Source organism: Canis lupus, chromosome 3, assembly GCF_048164855.1.
Source record: "Canis lupus baileyi chromosome 3, mCanLup2.hap1, whole genome shotgun sequence".
Lineage (NCBI taxonomy): Eukaryota > Metazoa > Chordata > Mammalia > Carnivora > Canidae > Canis > Canis lupus.
In genome coordinates, this window is record NC_132840.1 from 76,589,764 (window position 1) to 76,607,944 (window position 18,181).

At 49.3% G+C, this 18,181-nt stretch overlaps 1 protein-coding gene across 1 annotated transcript in view; it reads left to right on the forward strand.

Annotated features, from left to right (window-relative positions):
- SORL1 (sortilin related receptor 1) overlaps positions 1 to 18,181 on the forward strand; it is a 156,561-nt gene that overhangs the window by 114,926 nt on the left and 23,454 nt on the right. The window contains exons 27-38 of the mRNA XM_072822405.1: positions 266 to 373; positions 2,061 to 2,192; positions 3,079 to 3,210; positions 3,817 to 3,951; positions 4,824 to 4,979; positions 9,262 to 9,411; positions 12,627 to 12,758; positions 13,707 to 13,833; positions 13,996 to 14,165; positions 16,507 to 16,619; positions 16,858 to 16,962; positions 17,742 to 17,814. Coding sequence (XP_072678506.1) covers positions 266 to 373; positions 2,061 to 2,192; positions 3,079 to 3,210; positions 3,817 to 3,951; positions 4,824 to 4,979; positions 9,262 to 9,411; positions 12,627 to 12,758; positions 13,707 to 13,833; positions 13,996 to 14,165; positions 16,507 to 16,619; positions 16,858 to 16,962; positions 17,742 to 17,814 — 1,533 coding nt within the window. The remainder of the gene's footprint in view (positions 1 to 265; positions 374 to 2,060; positions 2,193 to 3,078; positions 3,211 to 3,816; positions 3,952 to 4,823; positions 4,980 to 9,261; positions 9,412 to 12,626; positions 12,759 to 13,706; positions 13,834 to 13,995; positions 14,166 to 16,506; positions 16,620 to 16,857; positions 16,963 to 17,741; positions 17,815 to 18,181) is intronic.

Sequence of the window (18,181 nt, forward strand, 5' to 3'; positions counted from 1 at the left end):
CAGACAGGTAGGTGGTTGTCCGTGCATTACAAAGAGCATTGCAATGAACAGCCTGGTACTAACGTCATTTCTCACTTGTGTGGGTAGATCACGTGTTTGCCATGGCATCGCTGGGTCAAGGTGTGCATGCATTGGTTACTGTGACCGCGGTTACCAATCACCCAGTCTCCTTAGGGGTTTGCCCATTTAAACCCGCACAACAACGCGTGTGAGCACCTGCTTCTTTCCTCTTATCACTCTCTTCCGTTATCAAATTGCATTTCAGAGAAGAAGTGCAATGGATTCCGCTGCCCGAATGGCACCTGCATCCCATCCAGCAAGCACTGTGACGGTCTGCGGGATTGCTCCGATGGCGCGGATGAACAGCACTGCGGTGAGTCCTCTCCCTGCCCCGGGGAAGCACAAATATTGGACTGAACCCTTGCACCTCCTCAGGATCTGCTGGGGGTTAGTTTTTAACCGAGTTTATGCCGGACTCTGGGAGGCTGGTGGCTTCAGGGTGCCCTGATTTGGGTGGAGAGGAGTGGGAAGGGGAGCAGTGTTGGGGTGATCCTGGAATAAATAGGTCGTTGCTTGGTGAACGCTGCTGTTGGTTGCTCTCGCTCTAGGTGTAGACCCAGTGTTTTGAACTGAATACTTATTTCTCCTACTTGATGGGTTTTATTCATGTTGCTGGTGATTACTCAAGTCACATTTTCGTCGGCCAGGTGACTCTCTTATCCCAGTTTCCTTTAGACTCCTAGAGGTTGTCTTGGGCCAGTGGTGCTCATCTGTGAATGTACTTTGCTTGGCTCCCCGACTCCCTCCCACCCCCAGATTCTGATGTAATTTGTATGGAGTGTGGCCTGGGCATTGGGATTTTTAAAAAATTGCTCCAGGTGATTCTGATGCACAGTCCAGGTTGAGAACAGATGTAGTTGTGCAGGGATTGGCAGGCTGGGCTGTGGGGAAAAGCCAGCCCCCACACATAACATGTTCTGTTGAATGGAGTTTTCTTTATTTTTTTTTTTTAAAGATTTTATTTATTTGAGAGAGAGAGAGTGTGTGCGCATGTGCACAAGCTGTGGGGAGGGGCATCAGGAAAGGGCGAAGCAGACTCCCCGCTGAGCAGGGAGCCCTATGCGGGACTCGATCCCAGGACCCTGAGATCACAACCTAAGCCAAAGGCAGGAGCTTTGCTGACCGAGCCACTCAGGCACTCCTGAAGTTTTCTTTAAACACAGTCACTACGACTTGTTTACGTGTTGTCTCAGGCTGTTCTCACCCAACAGTGGCAGAGAGGAGTAGTCGTGATAGAAACTATACAGCTGACAAAACCTTGAGAATTTGCTCTCTGGTTGTATCAGCCACTGTCCTCCAGAGAAGCAGAACCGATAGGATGTGTGTATCCACAGAGAGAGCTTTATTTTCAGGAATCAGCTCATGTACTTACGAAGGCGGCAAGTCCAAAATCTGCAGGGTAGGCCAGCAGGCTGGAAACCCAGGGGCAGGCTGATGTTACAGCTCGAGTCCACAGGCCGTCTTCTTGCTTTTTTCTGTGTCCTGCATCCCTGGTGTCCCTTCTTATAAGGACTCTGCACCTGTGGGATCAGGGCCCCACCTCCATGACCTCGTTTTACCTTAATCACCTCTTTAAAGGACCTGCCTCCAAACGCAGTCACACTGGGGGTTAGGGCTTTAACGTATGAGTTTTTAGGGGTACAATTCAGTCCCTAATACTGGTCCTTTTGTGGAAGAAGTAGCCTGTGATGAAGATCATGAGCATGGATGTCAGACAGGTCTGGCTCTACCCTCAGTAGCTGTGTACTCTTGGCAAAATATTAATGTTGCCACCCCCTCTGTTCTCATTTTGGGAACAGGACAATAAAATCTCTCCTGGCGTCGTCTAGAGAGTTCAGTGATGTGCCTGTGTGTGCTTTAGCTCAGGGCTCGGCACACAGCAAGTGCTCAAGAAATGGGGGCTCTTACTACGGTTTCCTGAGGTTTCAGGGAGCCTCTGCTCAGGGCTGGTGCCGGTCCCGAGCGTTCACGGCCCTCTCCCTGCCCTGGACCCCTTTCAGAGCCCCTCTGCACGCGCTTCATGGACTTTGTGTGCAAGAACCGCCAGCAATGCCTGTTCCACTCCATGGTGTGTGACGGGATCGTCCAGTGCCGTGACGGCTCCGATGAGGATGCGACGTTTGCAGGCTGCTGTGAGTGGGGCGGACGGGGAGGGGACCGAATCCCTGGAGATGCCGTGGAGGGTTGGGCCACTGTGGTTCACGGGTCTCACTCGAGTGTCCAATCTGGCCCTTTCTGAGAAAGGCTTACTCTCTGTTGCTTCCAAAGGTTTGCTTTTTGGTGGTTGGTGTGTGTATGAGGGGAAGGCGTGGAGGGACCCTTCTCCCACGGGCCATCCCTGTGCACCTGTCACCCTGTAGCACCCTTGCCTGGCCCCGGTGGTCTTCGTTGCACTAGTCACCACTTGGCATGCTGTATATTTATTTCATTATTTGACTGCCTGTCTCTCCTTGCTGTAATGTGGGCCTCATGAGAGCAGGGCTTCTGTTTTGTTCACTGCGTAGATCTACTCCTAAAACAGGCCCTACCAGCGGTGGCTACTCCTTCTAGTCTGCTCGGGCCACCATCACCAAAGACCACAGCCTGGGTGGCCGAAACAGCAGACGTGTATTTCTCATAGTTCCGGGGGCTCCAGCTTGAGGTTGAGATGTCGGTCGGATTGGTTCTTCTGCAGCCCCCCTCCTGAGCTTGCTGAAGGCTGCCGTATGCCTCAGCCCTCACGTGGTCTCCCCTCTACGCCTGTCTGTGTCCTGCTTTCCTTTTCTCAGAAGGACCCTACTCCTATCAGATTAGGGTCCCTTGTGACCTCACTGTAACTTAATCACCTCTTTAAAGACCCTGTTTCCAAATACAGTCACCTTCTGAGCTACTGGGGGTTAGGCCTTCAAGTGGCTTTTGCCATCCTGGAGCCCTGTAGCTGGCCTGTCTCTTGGTGGAGGTTCTTTCCCCTTGCGTCCTACCTTGAGCCCTGCAGGATGGCAGCAGCCTGGAACTTAGGGATGCTTGTTCCTTATCTAGCGGAAGACCCCGAGTTCCACAAGGTTTGTGATGAGTTCAGTTTCCAGTGCCAGAACGGAGTGTGCATCAGCCTGATTTGGAAGTGCGACGGCATGGATGACTGTGGTGACTACTCCGATGAAGCCAACTGTGGTAAGATGCTGGACCTTCAGCCTCTCGTCCCTAATCTCCGGGTCCCAGTGACGCCTGTGGTTAAGGAGGCCGTTCTCACCTCACTGCCATGCAGGCTGTGCCTTCTCCTGCCCCACCACTGGTTCCCCTGTAAGGAATTGAGTCTTCAAAGTGGCAGCCTGCCCCCAGGAGGTGTTGGGGGATGTTTATTCCCGTTCCTTTTCTTTTCCCAGTTGGGAAGTTCACATTATGCCTAAGGAATATGGTAGATGAATGATGGTGAATATTTTGGAGGGTGTTCCCCAAATGTGCTTATTATAGATGCCACAACTTTATAGAGTCCTGTCATCATGGGGCTGTCACCGATAGTTATGTCATTCCTTTGGTAAAGTGTCAAAAAGTTGGGTATTATTTGTAAGGTCTAGAAGGGTGGCTCAGAGAAGCATGAGTTGGGATCCAGGAAGAAGGGCTCGGGTCCAAGAAGCTGCCCCACCTGTACCGGGTAGGGTTGTGCAAGCTGCCCCCCGGGGACATGGGCGTTGAGAAGGTCGTGTCTATCTTTTTAGCATTTGTGTTCACACGGGTACTGGGCAACTAATTGATGGTGTGTGTGCTTAACCTCCCCAGAAAACCCCACAGAAGCCCCGAACTGCTCCCGCTACTTCCAGTTCCGCTGTGAGAATGGCCACTGCATCCCCAACAGGTGGAAATGTGACGGGGAGAACGACTGCGGGGACTGGTCTGATGAGAAGGACTGCGGAGGTGAGGGTCCTGGGTCAGCCGTCAGCCCGTAGGCAGGACACAGCAGACACACTGCCGCCTTTCTGCACAGCATAGAATCTTATCTCCTCAGTGCTGGGCTTGTTCGGCGATTTTGGGGGGTGTAACTGTCTGAGTGCCTCTCTGTCTCCTCCCACTCCGAAAACCAGTGTGGTTGGTTTCTCCTGTTTCTAGGGTCACGCTTGCCATATTTGCAGGCCACAGCAAGCGCTGTGCAGCCTGGCAAGTGCAGGCATGGCCTGCGGACCAGCAGCGTCCACGTCTGCTTGGAGCTGGTTAGAAACACAGAGTCTTTAACCCCCACCCTAGGCCTCCCTTCTGAATCCACACTTTAACAAGATCTCTAGGCAATAGGGGTACCACGCTGCATCTGGGGAGCACTGGTGTGGAATGCATCCTCCTGACTTTCCTTTTAGGCATCCTCCTCTCTGAACTAGGTCTTGGGGGAGCTGCGATGGAGCTGTAACTGGAACGGTGTGTGGCCTCCGTGGGAGCTCCCCCATCCACCCTGTGCATTGAGTCCTGTGCCTTGCATCAGCCTGCAAAGGCATCAAGCCCCTGTTGAGCTCCTGCAAGAGCAAACTCCCTTAGCCCCAGTCCCATCAAATAGGTTATAGGTGATTCTGCTCCAAAAAAGGGAAGAGGTTGCAGCCTATTCTGATGCCCTAATTATGAATGATTTTTTAGATGATTTTTTAGATGAGCGGCTGTTCAGAACTGTGCCTGACCCTGGCCCTCCCAGGGCTGGGGCAGCTAAAACGGGGACGTCTGCACTGAGTTTGGGGCACATTTTGCTCTGAGATGAAGCGTCTTGTAACACTTTGGGTGTTCTTGCTTGCTTGTGTCTTGCACAGATTTACATATCCTTCCCTCCCCTACTCCCGGGCCCTCCACGTGTCTGCCCAATTACTACCGCTGCAGCAGCGGGGCGTGCGTGATGGACAGCTGGGTGTGCGACGGGTACCGGGATTGTGCCGACGGCTCGGATGAAGAAGCCTGCCCCTCGCCCGGTGAGTGCGGTGCCTGCCTGCGGGGAGCGGACCTTTGGGGGGTACGCCCTGGATACTGGGTGTCCCCTGCCTTCTGGGCCCCCGTGCTCTGTTGGCCGGGCTGCTGCTCACCTCCAGAGCGGGGACACCCGTGGCTCTGGGAGCTGGAGGGTCTCACCTCCTCGAACCGCCTTGTGATCCTCCTGCACGGAAAGGCCAGCCGCCCTGCTTCCCGCCCTGGCTGCGGTGGGCCACTGTGCTTCCTCCTCGGGGGCATCACAGTGGGGGCCACCAGGGGCGTGTTTGCCTGCCTATCAGACTCTCAACCTCTGTGCTGGCCTTTGGCGGCCGTCCTTCGAAAGGAGGGTGAGCACTGCCATCTAGTGGCCGAACGCAGAGGCACCCGGAGCGCGGCCCGTCGCCCTGTTGGGGGGAGGCGAGGTGGGCCCTGCGCCCCCGGCTCGTGCGTGGCCCTCGCTGCGGCCCAGCACGGGTGAGGGTGCTGCGTCCCTTCCTGGGCCGGATTCTATTTCAAACTCGGTTAGCATAAGAGAGTGGACATTGTCCTCTACGCTTTGCAGATCCTGTTCCTAGCAAACTTCTAGGTCGGCAGTCAGTTTCCTCCTTGAAAACGAATTGGTCCCCTTGCTTCACTGTTTAGAAATCGTCAGTGGTGTCCCCTTGTCCGGAAGACAGATCCCAACCCTGGAGTCCCGTTTCAAGGCCCTTCCGTACCCGCCGTTCCTTGGTGCTTCGGGCCTGCTGCTTCCACGTTTTCCCTGTTAATACTCCTTCGGCAGCGTTTCTGCCTCATGAGACCTGTGTCCTCCCTGACCTTACCTTCCCACTGGCCCCCTCTCCGTGAGACCCGCTGTCCGTCCCAGCAGACAGGAGCACGGATTTTGTAGCTAAGAGAGACCTTGATATATCACTGGTGATCATCAAAGGACGTTCCCATACTAGACCACCTGTAATGGGATCATGTGGGGGTGTTTGTAAAAAAATGCAGAATTAGGATTTCTGTGTGGAGCTCAGGAGCTCCCCACGTGATGGGTAGGGTCACCAAAGTTTGAGATTCCCACTTGGAGCAAGTGCACCATTACTTTCTCCCACAAGCCCACCCCTGTGGAGCTATCACTGGGTCCTGTCAGGGTCCTGATCTCTGTTCCAGTCTCATACCCACCTGTTGTCCTTTTGATTCTTCCCTATGATCCGCCGTGCGCTGCTTTCTGGTTGTCGCCTGCACGGGAATCTTTCTTTTCCAAACAATTATACAGACCTCATGTCTTGAGATCGTGCTGCCTACTACGTTGAATCCCCCACTGTGTTTATTACAGTAATAGGCAAATAGTCACCATCCTGTAAATGCTTCTCAATTGAAAACAAATTGTGTAAAAAAATAAATTTTTCTTATCTCTTGGAACACCTGTTCCAAGACCCACCTATCTATCTGTTGAGTGACTTGATTCTTCTCTCAAAATCTTTTTTTGCTTTATTGAAACTCTGTAAAAGGTATTAACAGGCTCTAGCAAACCCCGCCTCATCCAGGGAGCAGATCCTATTTCGATCTTTCATTCAACTCCTGTGATTTCTTTTGTATGTACGTCATCAGTACAAATTTAATTTGAGTTGTCTCTCGCTCGCAGGTCTGGTTTCTGCACTGCAAGTCTCCTAACTGGTCTCTGGGCCTTGTGCTCTCCCCTGTGCAGTTAGCCTTCCGACAGGCTGCATCCGGATGCATGATCATGTCTTCCCCAGTCTGGAACCTTCTGCAGCCCCCTGACCGTCCAAGCGTTAGTGCCATGATGGGCCTCGGCCTGGCTTTCTGGCCTCATTTTTTACCGCTTTTCCCCAGGCACCCTGTTTTAGCAGAGTGGTTCTAGGGGCCGGAGGGGCCCCTTTGAAAATCCAGTTAAAACCATGGGATACACAAAGGATCCCAAAGTTAGTAATTGGTTTTTGTAGTTTTATTTGTTAGCACAGGTTACCATGTGCCATTTGGTAATGCTTTCCCCGTCCCGGTAGCCTCCGAGGGCTGCCTTCCACAAGATCACCGTATCACTCATTTCTCAGCCCCACAGTTTCTCTTGGGGGCGTCCCTTCTAATAGCCCGAGCCCTCATCTCTGTGCTGAGTTCTCTCTGCCTGCTGTGTGCCCCTCCCCTGGGTCTTCACTGCCCTCCTTGGGAGTCCTGTTGCCTTTCTCCTGGTGTAGATTCATGGTTTCCTGGGTCTCGAGTCTTTTCTTGCTTTACTCCTTGTGTTGTTGGAGCACACCCTTTAGCAGTTCTATCAGGTGTTGAATATGGTGGCAGGGTGGCCAGGGACCCAGAGAGGACAGCCTTCAGTTTGTCTCCTGAGCTGCTGCTTGGGCTTGTGCTGGTTGCTCTCTATGCAACCTGGGCCCCACGTGGCTTGCCGGATGCGGCTTCTCCATCCCAAGGACTTGTTTTATTTCTGTCCTGTTGGAGCTACTGCTTTCTATATCCCAGATTTCTTTCCCTCTCTCGCTTTCCCTTCCCTCCCTCCTTCTGTCTCTGTGTCTCTCGTCTCTCTCTCTCTCTCTTTTTTTTTAAGTTTAATCCCATTTTTTGGTAGAGCACATTTTCCAGAAGGTTCCCTGGGAAAGGGAACGTGGGAGGCACCAATGAGGTCTTGCTTATCTGAAAGTGTTTTCCTTCTGTCTTCAGATGTGAGTGATCGTTGTTGGTGTGGGTTTGGAAATCTAGGTTGCCAGTAATGCTCCTTCCTAATTTTGAAGGTATTGCTCCACTGTGATCGAGCAGGTCTTGGGAAATCCAAAGCATTTGATTCAGAACTTTTGCATGTCACGTGTTTTTACTCTCTGGAAGCTTATAGGGTTATTCCCTTTGGCCCCGGTGTTTTGAAATTCCACAACGAGGTGCTTTGATGTGGGTCCCTCTCCATCATTGTAGTGGATGGACACACTGACTGGCTCTTTCATTCCAGAAACTTCCGTGTTTGAGTTTGGGGAATTTTTCTTGAAATATTCTTTTTTTAATATGTATTTTATACATTTGATTTGCCAACATATAGTGTAACACCATTGAAATATTCTTTGAATGATCTTTTCTGTTTTTTCTTTCTTCCTGGAACTCTCGTCATTCATACTTTAAATCTACTGATGTGGTCCTGTCCCTTTTCAATTTTTTAATTTATCTCTTTCTTCCTCCACCCCTCCGCTCCCCGGGCTCTGTTTTCTGGGAGATTCAGCTCTATCTTCCAGCTCTGCTTCTGAGTTTTCCATTACAATTACATGGTTTTATTTTTAGGAGCTTTGGCATTTCTAGTACTATTCCTTTTTCATGACATCTTGTCCTTTTTTCATGCAGAAATCTATATTCTTTCGTTCTGAGCGTAGTAAGGATATTTACATTTGAGAATTTCTTCTTATTAACTCACTATTACCTCCAAATTTTATTTTTTGCAGGGAAGGGGTGTGTGCCCATTTCTATCTTTCATGTCAAAGGTTTTCCCCAAATAATCCTGGCTTCCTTGTGTCTGAGGGTGGTGATAAAAACACAAGAGATTCTGCACATGGGTCGGCCTGCTGGCTCTGAGTTTCATGGTTGGGCTATTTGTTGGGGAACTCTTGATCTGGGTTGCTTGAGGATTTGCTCCGAGGCTGCTCAGTTTCCTCAGAGAAGATTTGTACGTCCTCCTGTCTAGAGAATAAATATGTCCCTGCCAGGGCTTATGAGGACGGGGACCAGGGCCCCACATTCAGCAATCTGCGGGTTTACCCCCTCTCTTCCGTATGACAGTCTTGTTCTTCATTAGGCCTGTCTAACCAGCCTTTTTACCCTCCAGGTAACAGTCCTCTAGGCTTTTGTGGGTGTGACATCCGGGGTGATTGCCTCATGGGGCTGGTAGGGCCAGGGGATGCAAGGGGTCTTGCTGCTACTCAAACACTCTTCAGTTCCCTTCCTGTCTTTCTCCCTCTTCTCTGCCAGTTCAGAGATGCCACTTTCCAGCTTTTTGAAGATTCTGTGATGTCTATCTTGTAGGTTCTTTGCTTTGTGCTGTGACTACTTAGGATGGGGTACAGCCTCCTCTGGTCTCTTGAGTCACTTACCACTGTCTGCGTCCTGGCTTCCAAATTCAGTGGCTGTGTCTGGTCGATCTGCCTTCCTTATCCAGAGCTCACATGTTGTGTCTCCATGTCCCCACTGAAATTCCGAAAACACTGGAGGTCCCTGAACTTCCTAATGTGTTGAGTGGTTGCTCTTGTTGGCCAGCTCCCTGGCTACCAAAAAGTGAATTTTCAAAATCTTTTCTTCCAGCAAATGTCACTACTGCCTCTGTTCCCACTCACCGTGGGCTCTGTGACCGATTTGAATTTGAATGCCGCCAACCAAAGAAATGTATCCCCAACTGGAAGCGCTGTGATGGCCACCAGGATTGCCAGGATGGCCAGGACGAGGCCAACTGCCGTGAGTAGTCTCAGAGGAATTCACCACTCGGGGAGGATTTCTAGAGAGCAGGAGACCCCATTACTTATGCTTTGTTTCTCATAATAACCTTGTGATTTTGCTATTATCTCCATTTTAGAGATAGGAAAATCAGCTTCAGAGAAGAACACCTCGTCAGTACCAGACTGGGATATCTATTTAGTAATTTTTTTCTGCCCCCAAAGCTTGTGAAGTCATGCCACGTTCAAAGTTCTTATAGTGAAATACTCTGAAATAACAGGGGGAGTCCAGGGAGTAAGGTAAAATTCAGATGGACCTTTGGGACGTCAAAATCACAGGGCAGACTGACCCCACGTTTCCCAAAATCAGAGTAGGAACATTTCAGCCAAACAAGTAACCGCACAGTAAGATGAGCTTTGAAAATAATTAACAGGGGCACTTGGGTGGCTCAGTGGTTGAGCGTCTGCCTTCAGCTCAAGGCGTGATCCGGAGGTTCTGGGATCCAGACCTACACTGGGCTCCCTGCCAGGAGCCTGCTTCTTCCTCTGCCTGTGTCTCTGCCTCTCTCTCTGTGTCTCTCATGAATAAATAAATAAAATCTTTAAAAAAAAAAAAAGAAAAAAGAATTAACAGAGGCAATAAAATAGGATCTTCCTCCTGAGTGAGATTAAATCATTAGTTGGTATTCTTTAAATAAATTTCTTTAACCTGCCCCAAATTGGCCTCATTCATAAGGATGTTGCTAGGTTAGGGGTCTTAAAATCAAGATGTGCTCTATTTCCAGTCTTCTTCCATCCGTTAGTCTGAGAGCCCTGTCAAAAAAGGAAGTGAGATTAGCATGACGGGATCGTTCTTAGAGAAGCTGGCCCCCAAAGGCCACCACGTTCTCTTCCAGCACCTGTGAATCATCTGTTTAATTATCAGCTTAAGAATTTTCAGAGATTAATAGCAACCATATTCTCCATTTCTAAAACCTATGTTTTCCCACTTTAAAACAAACATCGAGACGTGTTTTGTAAAGAAACCTCAAACGTCCACCTGCTTTACTACTCACCTGTTGTTTGGATATATTTTATCATGTGGAATAATTCTGGCATGGGGATCTTAGTATTTTTCTAAAACAATGCCCTTCATGGAGTTTCTTCCTGACTATTTTTTTTTTTATTTTTATTTTTTTAAATTTATTTTTTATTGGTGTTCAATTTACTAACATACAGAATAACCCCCAGTGCCCGTCACCCATTCACTCCCACCCCCCGCCCTCCTCCCCTTCTACCACCCCTAGTTCGTTTCCCAGAGTTAGCAGTCTTTACGTTCTGTCTCCCTTTCTGATATTTCCCACACATTTCTTCTCCCTTCCCTTATATTCCTTTTCACTATTATTTATATTCCCCAAATGAATGAGAACATATAATGTTTGTCCTTCACCGACTGACTTATTTCACTCAGCATAATACCCTCCAGTTCCATCCACGTTGAAGCAAATGGTGGGTATTTGTCATTTCTAATAGCTGAGTAATATTCCATTGTATACATAAACCACATCTTCTTTATCCATTCATCCTTCGTTGGACACCGAGGCTCCTTCCACAGTTTGGCTATCGTGGCCATTGCTGCTATAAACATTGGGGTGCAGGTGTCCCGGCGTTTCATTGCATTTGTATCTTTGGGGTAAATCCCCAACAGTGCAATTGCTGGGTCGTAGGGCAGGTATATTTTTAACTGTTTGAGGAACCTCCACACAGTTTTCCAGAGTGGCTGCACCAGTTCACATTCCCACCAACAGTGTAAGAGGGTTCCCTTTTCTCCGCATCCTCTCCAACATTTGTTGTTTCCTGCCTCTTCTTGACTATTTTATATGAAATGACCTCTGCCCATCATTCTGTTACTATTTCTTTCTTTAGGTTTTTTTGTAGTCTTTAATCACTATCTAAAATAACAGAGTTGTTTATGTATTTGCTGTTTCTCTCAATAGAAAGTAAGCTCTGTGAGGGTAGGTCCTTTGTTTTACACATCACCGTATTCTTAGCATCTTGAAAGTACCTGATTCATGGTAGGCCCTCCATGTGAATATTCACTGGATGGGTGGATGGTTGGGTGGATGAGTGGATAGGTAGATGGATGGATGGGTGGATGGATAAATGGAGGGGTAGGTGGATGGGTGGTTAAGGGATGACTAGTTGAATGGATGGATAAATGGATGAGCGAATGGGTAGGTGGATAGATGGAAGGATGAATTCCATCTTGGGTTTCTTGTATTAGTGGGTCTCAAACGTTTTCTAAATGCTCTAATGCAATTTTATTTGTAACCAAGCCTCCTTTCCAAAACCCCAAGACACACCAATTCCAGCTCAGCTTGTAACAGGGCTCTATAATAAAATGATTTTCCAGAAGATGGAGGATTATAGTTTGTAAAAAGCCTCGCATTTCCTTTCTTTCACTGACAATAGCAGAGAGCCCTTTTAAAAGTATATTTAATTGAAGTCTGTACCTCCACACGAGAGACATGCAAAGTTTAATTCTTCCTTTGCATGAACACTTGCCAGTTGAGAATAGTTGTAACATTCCATCCCACCTGACCCCCTGAATCTTTTTGTCTCTAGGAACATATCTCTGGATCCATTATCCATTTCTCTTGACCATGCTGGTTCTCTCATGAGAACATTATCCAATTTTCTTTTTCTTTTTTTTTAACTTTTATTTATTTATGATAGTCACACACAGAGAGAGAGAGAGAGGCAGAGACATAGGCAGAGGAAGAAGCAGGCTCCATGCACCGGGAGCCCGACGTGGGACTCGATCCTGGGTCTCCAAGATCGCGCCCTGGGCCAAAGGCGGGCGCCAAACCGCTGCGCCACCCAGGGATCCCACATTATCCAATTTTCTACCTGCATCTCAAAGTGTGGTTTTTAGAAGTGGGTGCCATGCTTCAGACAGAAAACAGGATTCTTTGTTCTGAAAGTTCTAGAAGTTTGGAACCCTGGCCAATTCTAGTGAATCACTGTGAAGCTTACAAATTATTGCATCCACTCTAGGTCATTTGACCCCAAAGCTCTTCCTCTTCCTGAAGGTAGATTCCAGTTGTTAATGTCAAATAAGGAGGCATCACAGAGGCACTGTGGGGGTTATTACTCCTCATCCCAGAGGCATATTTTGAGTCAGAAGCTGATGAGCAGACACCACTTTTCCTAAATACGATCAACCGTCACCACAACGTGCCCTCCCCTGTGTTGCAGCCACACACAGCACCTTGACCTGCATGAGCAGGGAGTTCAAGTGTGAGGACGGCGAGGCCTGCATCGTGCTCTCCGAGCGCTGCGATGGCTTCCTGGACTGCTCGGACGAGAGTGACGAGAGGGACTGCAGCGGTGAGTGCCACCCCTCCTCAGGCCCTGGGCTCAGCCTGGAACTGAGCACTCTGCCGGGAACCTTGTGAGCCTCTCCTCGGTCTGAAGACGAAATCCCTTTTTTGCCCAGTATTGGAGCACTCGGTGAATGAGGCTTGTCCTGCTCTGGTGTAGCTTGACCTCATCCCTGTGAGGGAAGCACTGGTCTTGCATTTGTTTTCTGTGGACGTGTCCCACGTCGTGTGGGTGCACCACGCTCCCAGGGCATCAGGCTTTGTGGTGGGATGAACACAGGCCTTCTGTCTGGAAGGCATTTGGTCATTGTCCTGGTCCTTTTGGGCTGCCATGATAGAACCCCACAGACCGAATGGCTTAGAAATTTTGAGAAGTACTCTGAGTTCTGGAGGCTGGAAGCCCAAGATCAGAGCACCAGCAGATTCCACGTCTGGTGAGGGCCTGTTTCCTGGTTCATAGACGGCCGTCTTCCCTCTGTCCTCACGTGGTGGCAGGGGTGAGGGAGCTCTCTGGGGCCGCGTTTATGAGGACACTGATCTCATTCGTGAAGACTTCCAAAGGCCCCACCTCCTAATCCCATCACGTTGGGGATTGGGTTTCAGCATATGAATTTTGTGGGACACGCACATTCGATCTGTAGCAGTGACATCCTGCTCTCACGTCATCCCTGGACCCATAGAACTCTGTTGAGAAACAGGCTTATCTCAGTACAGATGAGGAGGTGAAATGCAAGGAAAATATTGTGATTGGAAATTTAGGAGACCCTGGGAGAAGTTATATAGGGAGGTTTTCAAATCTTCATTCTTTTTTTCTGATCTCTTAAGATGCTGACCATAACCTGACAATCTAGATCATGGTAGGTCTCCCTAAAAATCAAGGGACCTCTGAGATCTTTTGAAACCCAAGAATTTGTGAGATACAACTTTCTTTCCCTTTCCCCCTTCATCTCTCTAGATGAACTAACTGTATACAAGGTACAGAATCTTCAGTGGACGGCCGACTTCTCTGGGGATGTCACTTTGACCTGGATACGGCCCAAGAAGATGCCCTCTGCTTCTTGTGTCTATAACGTCTACTACAGGTGAGTCCCGTCTTTGCCATGAGAGAAAAAAACAATGTTCTTATCACCACGGGGTGTTCTGTAACTCTTGTGTGTGCAGAGTGGCTCTTCATTAACTGAGGCTGGCGTCCCTGTGACCCCCCTGCCGCTTTGATGCCACAGTATCTTTCTTCTTTTGACCAGGGTGGTTGGAGAGGGCATTTGGAAGACCGTGGAGACCCACAGCAATAAAACAAACATGATATTAAAAGTCTTGAAGCCAGACACCACGTATCAGGTTAAAGTCCAGGTCCAGTGTCTGAGCAAAGTGCACAACACCAACGACTTCGTGACTCTGAGAACCCCAGAAGGATGTAAGTATTCTAGTTTATTTTTATGGCATGTCCAGGACCTTCTGTGGGATTTGCAGAGTTTCCCAAGGATGGTCAGGAGTGTGGGAACATAATGACATGTGCCTCACATACACAGAAGAGGTGTAGTGGAGTTTAATGGTCCTGCCTGAGTTGTTGAGCATGCATTCCCCTTATTACGTCATGGGGTGTTTTGCCTCTGTCAGAAGTTAATTTCAGATCGTGCCCAACGTTGCCACCTTCTGCTTCTCCAGTTCCCGTCTCTACCTTCCCTTCCATGTATTTCCCAGCAATTGGTATTTGTGTAGATCATCACTGTTAAAATATGAGGCGCGTCAGGAGTATTAAGGCTTGGTTTTCAAGAATTTCACCAAAAGTCATATGCCCTAGAGAGTTCCTTGCTTCCTTGCCTTTCACAGTAGCTGACATCATTCCCAAGGTCTTGGGAACTTTCCATCTGTGAATGCCTATGCTTACATTTGGGTTATGGTTGGAGGCACCCACATGAACTCGTGCAGATTTTAACATTCCTGCGGATGCTCACATGTAAAATAGTTACAGATGCATGTATGGAGGCAGGTTGGTATCACGTATATAGTTCCTTGCTTTGTCAGCTGAGAAGGCCCAGACAGGTGACACTTTAGTAGCGGTAAGCACATCTATCACTAAGATCTAGGCTTCCATGCCATTCTTTTTTTTAAAAAAAGGGGGGGTGGACCCCAGGGCTCCTTGAAGAAGGGGGTGATTACAGCATGAGGGCAGGATAGCTACTAGGTGCACCTAGAGAAAGCAAGGAGGTTCTAGGCAGGACAAAACTCGCCAATACCTGTGCGTTCTGATTTTGCTAAATTAACGTTTGCTTAGTAGAGCCCTGGGGTGTCAGATGGTTCACAAAAGACCACAAGGGAAAATTGAAATAGAGAAGTGTGTCATTCATAGGTCCCAGAGGAAGTCACAGCATACCCCATGTGACCCCTCGGGCACAGGTAAAGGCAGGATGCAGGCAGAGTGCAGGATCTGGGCACATGCTTTTTTTAGGATTGATGGGCATAGTACATTGGGGTTCCTGTGCTAAGGCTGCGTTGGTCAATCCAAGCCAAAAAAGAGGGGGGTTTGGATAAAGCTTTGTGGGGCTCACAGGGGAAGGTCCTGGGAGGCCGGGGAGACTTTATCGATAAACATGGGCAGATGGGAAGTCGTATCAGGAGCTCACATTTGCTTGTGAGTCCGCAGGCTGCCATCTGGAGCACACGCTTGCATAAGGGACCAGTGTCCATTTAGGATCCCTGCGGGCTGCTTGGCTGCACAAAATGGAAGCTGAGGCAGCAACACCGTGGAGAAGCTTAGCTAAATCCTTGACACTATGGAGCTGTCTTTGAAATACGCCACTTGGTGGTTGTCTCTCCACAGCTCTTAGCTGAGCACCTCACGTTGCTCAGGTGTTATGTTAGATACTATAGGTGCAGAGATGAATGAGGCACCGTCCTGCCAGGGCTCAAGTCTCCGATTGTTGATGAATATTCATTGTGTTAGTTTGCTGGGGCTGCCGTAACCAAGTACCGTAGACCGGGGGGCTGATACAACAGAAATTTATTTTCTCACAGTTCTAGAAGCTAGGAGTCTGAGATCAAGGTGCCAGCGGGGACGTTTCTTCTGAGGCCTCCCTCCCCAGTTTGTAGATAGCGTCTTCATCCTGTGTGCAGGAGGGTGGTGGGCAGTGTTCAACCCTTAACGTTCATCCTCTGTGCGTTATCGATGTGGATACGTCCTCAGCCGTCAGAATCAAGTTTGACTAGAAAGTATTGTGAGTGGTTTTCATGTGTGGCTTCCAACCCGGCCCTGAGCAATCACAAAAGAGAAGATCAGAAATACCTTGACGATGCCAGCACTAAAGTCACAGAGGAGCCCGCTTGGAAGGTGACCCCATTTGTTTGGGTATAGGTGTTCTGTGCTGTTAGAAAGTAAGTCTCATTCCTTTGTGGCCATGCCCACGATACTCGGGTTGGATGAGACGTCGAGGCAGCGGGCATTGACCTTGGCAATTAAGATCTGGGCACTGAAGGCCTAGCGCCAGCAGGTGATTGCAGCCCGCAGCCACATCATGGTGAGCCATCCACCCACATCACACTCGACTACGCCACGACCTGATGGGCACTCGGCACACCTCACATTCTGGAAGAGAGGACAGATTTGTCAATGGGAAGACCAAGCGTACAGCCTTTACTAGTGGACAGGTTCCAGTGCTAGCTCTAGATTCTTCTTAGTCTTTGTTCCCATCTCAGGAAAGTTCCTCCCATTTACCAGTACACAGATGGGTTTTAACCCCGAGTTGACTCTTTCCTAGTGCCAGACGCCCCTCAGAATCTCCAGCTGTCACTCCACAGGGAAGAGGAAGGCGTGATCGTGGCCCACTGGATCCCTCCCACCCACACCCATGGCCTCATTCGAGAGTACATTGTAAGTAACTTCTAGGAGTGGGCCGCGTGTGTCTGTGTGAACAGACTTCTGGGTCCTGCTGGAGCAGGAACGTGCTGTGTGTGACTAGGACTTGATTTGGAGAAGCCTGGTGAACAGCGATCCCACCCTCTAGAACATTTTGCATTTCACCCCTGCCCTCCTCCTGCCTCCTTATAAAGGTATCGGGATGTCTCGGACCATTGGTTGCCTTACTAATGATTTCTTCCTTTCACTGTAGGTGGAATACAGCAGGAGTGGTTCCAAGATGTGGGCCTCCCAGAGGGCTGTTAGCAACTTTACCGAAATAAAGAATTTGTTGGTCAACGCTCCGTATACGGTCAGAGTGAGTGTTAGCACCCACCTCAGCCTGTTGGGCAGTCCTAGGGCACGAGAACTCCGTGCTCACTTTTATGAGATTCTTACCACTCATCTGCTAGATCCCCAGCCCCTTGCTCTGGGACGTCATCATCTTGTCAGTCCCTTAAACCAGTGCCACGGAGAACTTGAAATCAGACTTCCCTTGGGTAGCCGAGAATTGATGGTAATGCAGCTTTGCCTGCTTCTAACCCAGATTTTCTGCTAGCGTGCCAGCTCCTACGCTTTTGCACCTACCACATTTCTGCTTCTCCTTAGCTGCAGGGTGATGCAGAGCTATGGTAAGTGGCGCTTACAAGCCACTGTCGTAGGGATCTGATGCCATATATCAATACCTTTAGTAGAAAAGAGGGAGATTTTGTGCAGAAAATGTTTGTTGGAACAGACTCTATGGCAATGATGATTTATCAGTTCCCTTTCTCATATGTGTGTATGTTTACATGTATCTGTATGGACCCACTGGGGCACACGCACCACCTCCCCTCCCCGCATAGAAGAACCTCAAGGTCTGTCAGTCAACAGAAATGCCATCACGTCCGCACCGTCGCGGCTCCCTCTGCCCAGATTCCTCTTGTCTCCTTGCCCCTGTTGTTGCAGTTGCCGGGACCTCTGAGGGTCCGGGATCCCCCTGCCTAGAATGCTTGCCCACCCTCATTGCCAGAGTCTCAGCCCCGTAGCTCATTCGGAACCCTTGCCGTAAGGTGTATTGCCTTCACCTTATACTAATCCACGTTCTGATTTGCAAAGGTGGCTGCGGTGACAAGCCGTGGAGTGGGAAACTGGAGCGACTCTAAATCCATTACCACCGTTAAAGGAAAAGGTACGTGATTTCAGCATTTGCAGATTTAGAGAAGATAGAAGCTTTTGGGAAAGGACATTCCGTGGGACTGGCAAATGGAGGAGCACAGATGAGAGAACTTCAGGCCACCTCCTTCCCCCCAACGATGTGTAGGCAGTAGTTTCTAGCACTGGAGCCGATCTCAGTGATAGCCGACGGCTTGCCAAGGGCCCGGCACTAGTGAGTGCTCACTGCTTTGTGTACATCAGCCCATCTCGTTGAACCCTTAGCACCCTCAGAACAACATAAAGAGCCAGAGACAAGTTAAGGTACTTTCCATACAGTAAATGGCAGAGAACGGGGATGGGAGCCCGATCCTCCCGACTCCAAAGCCTGTGCATTTAACCAC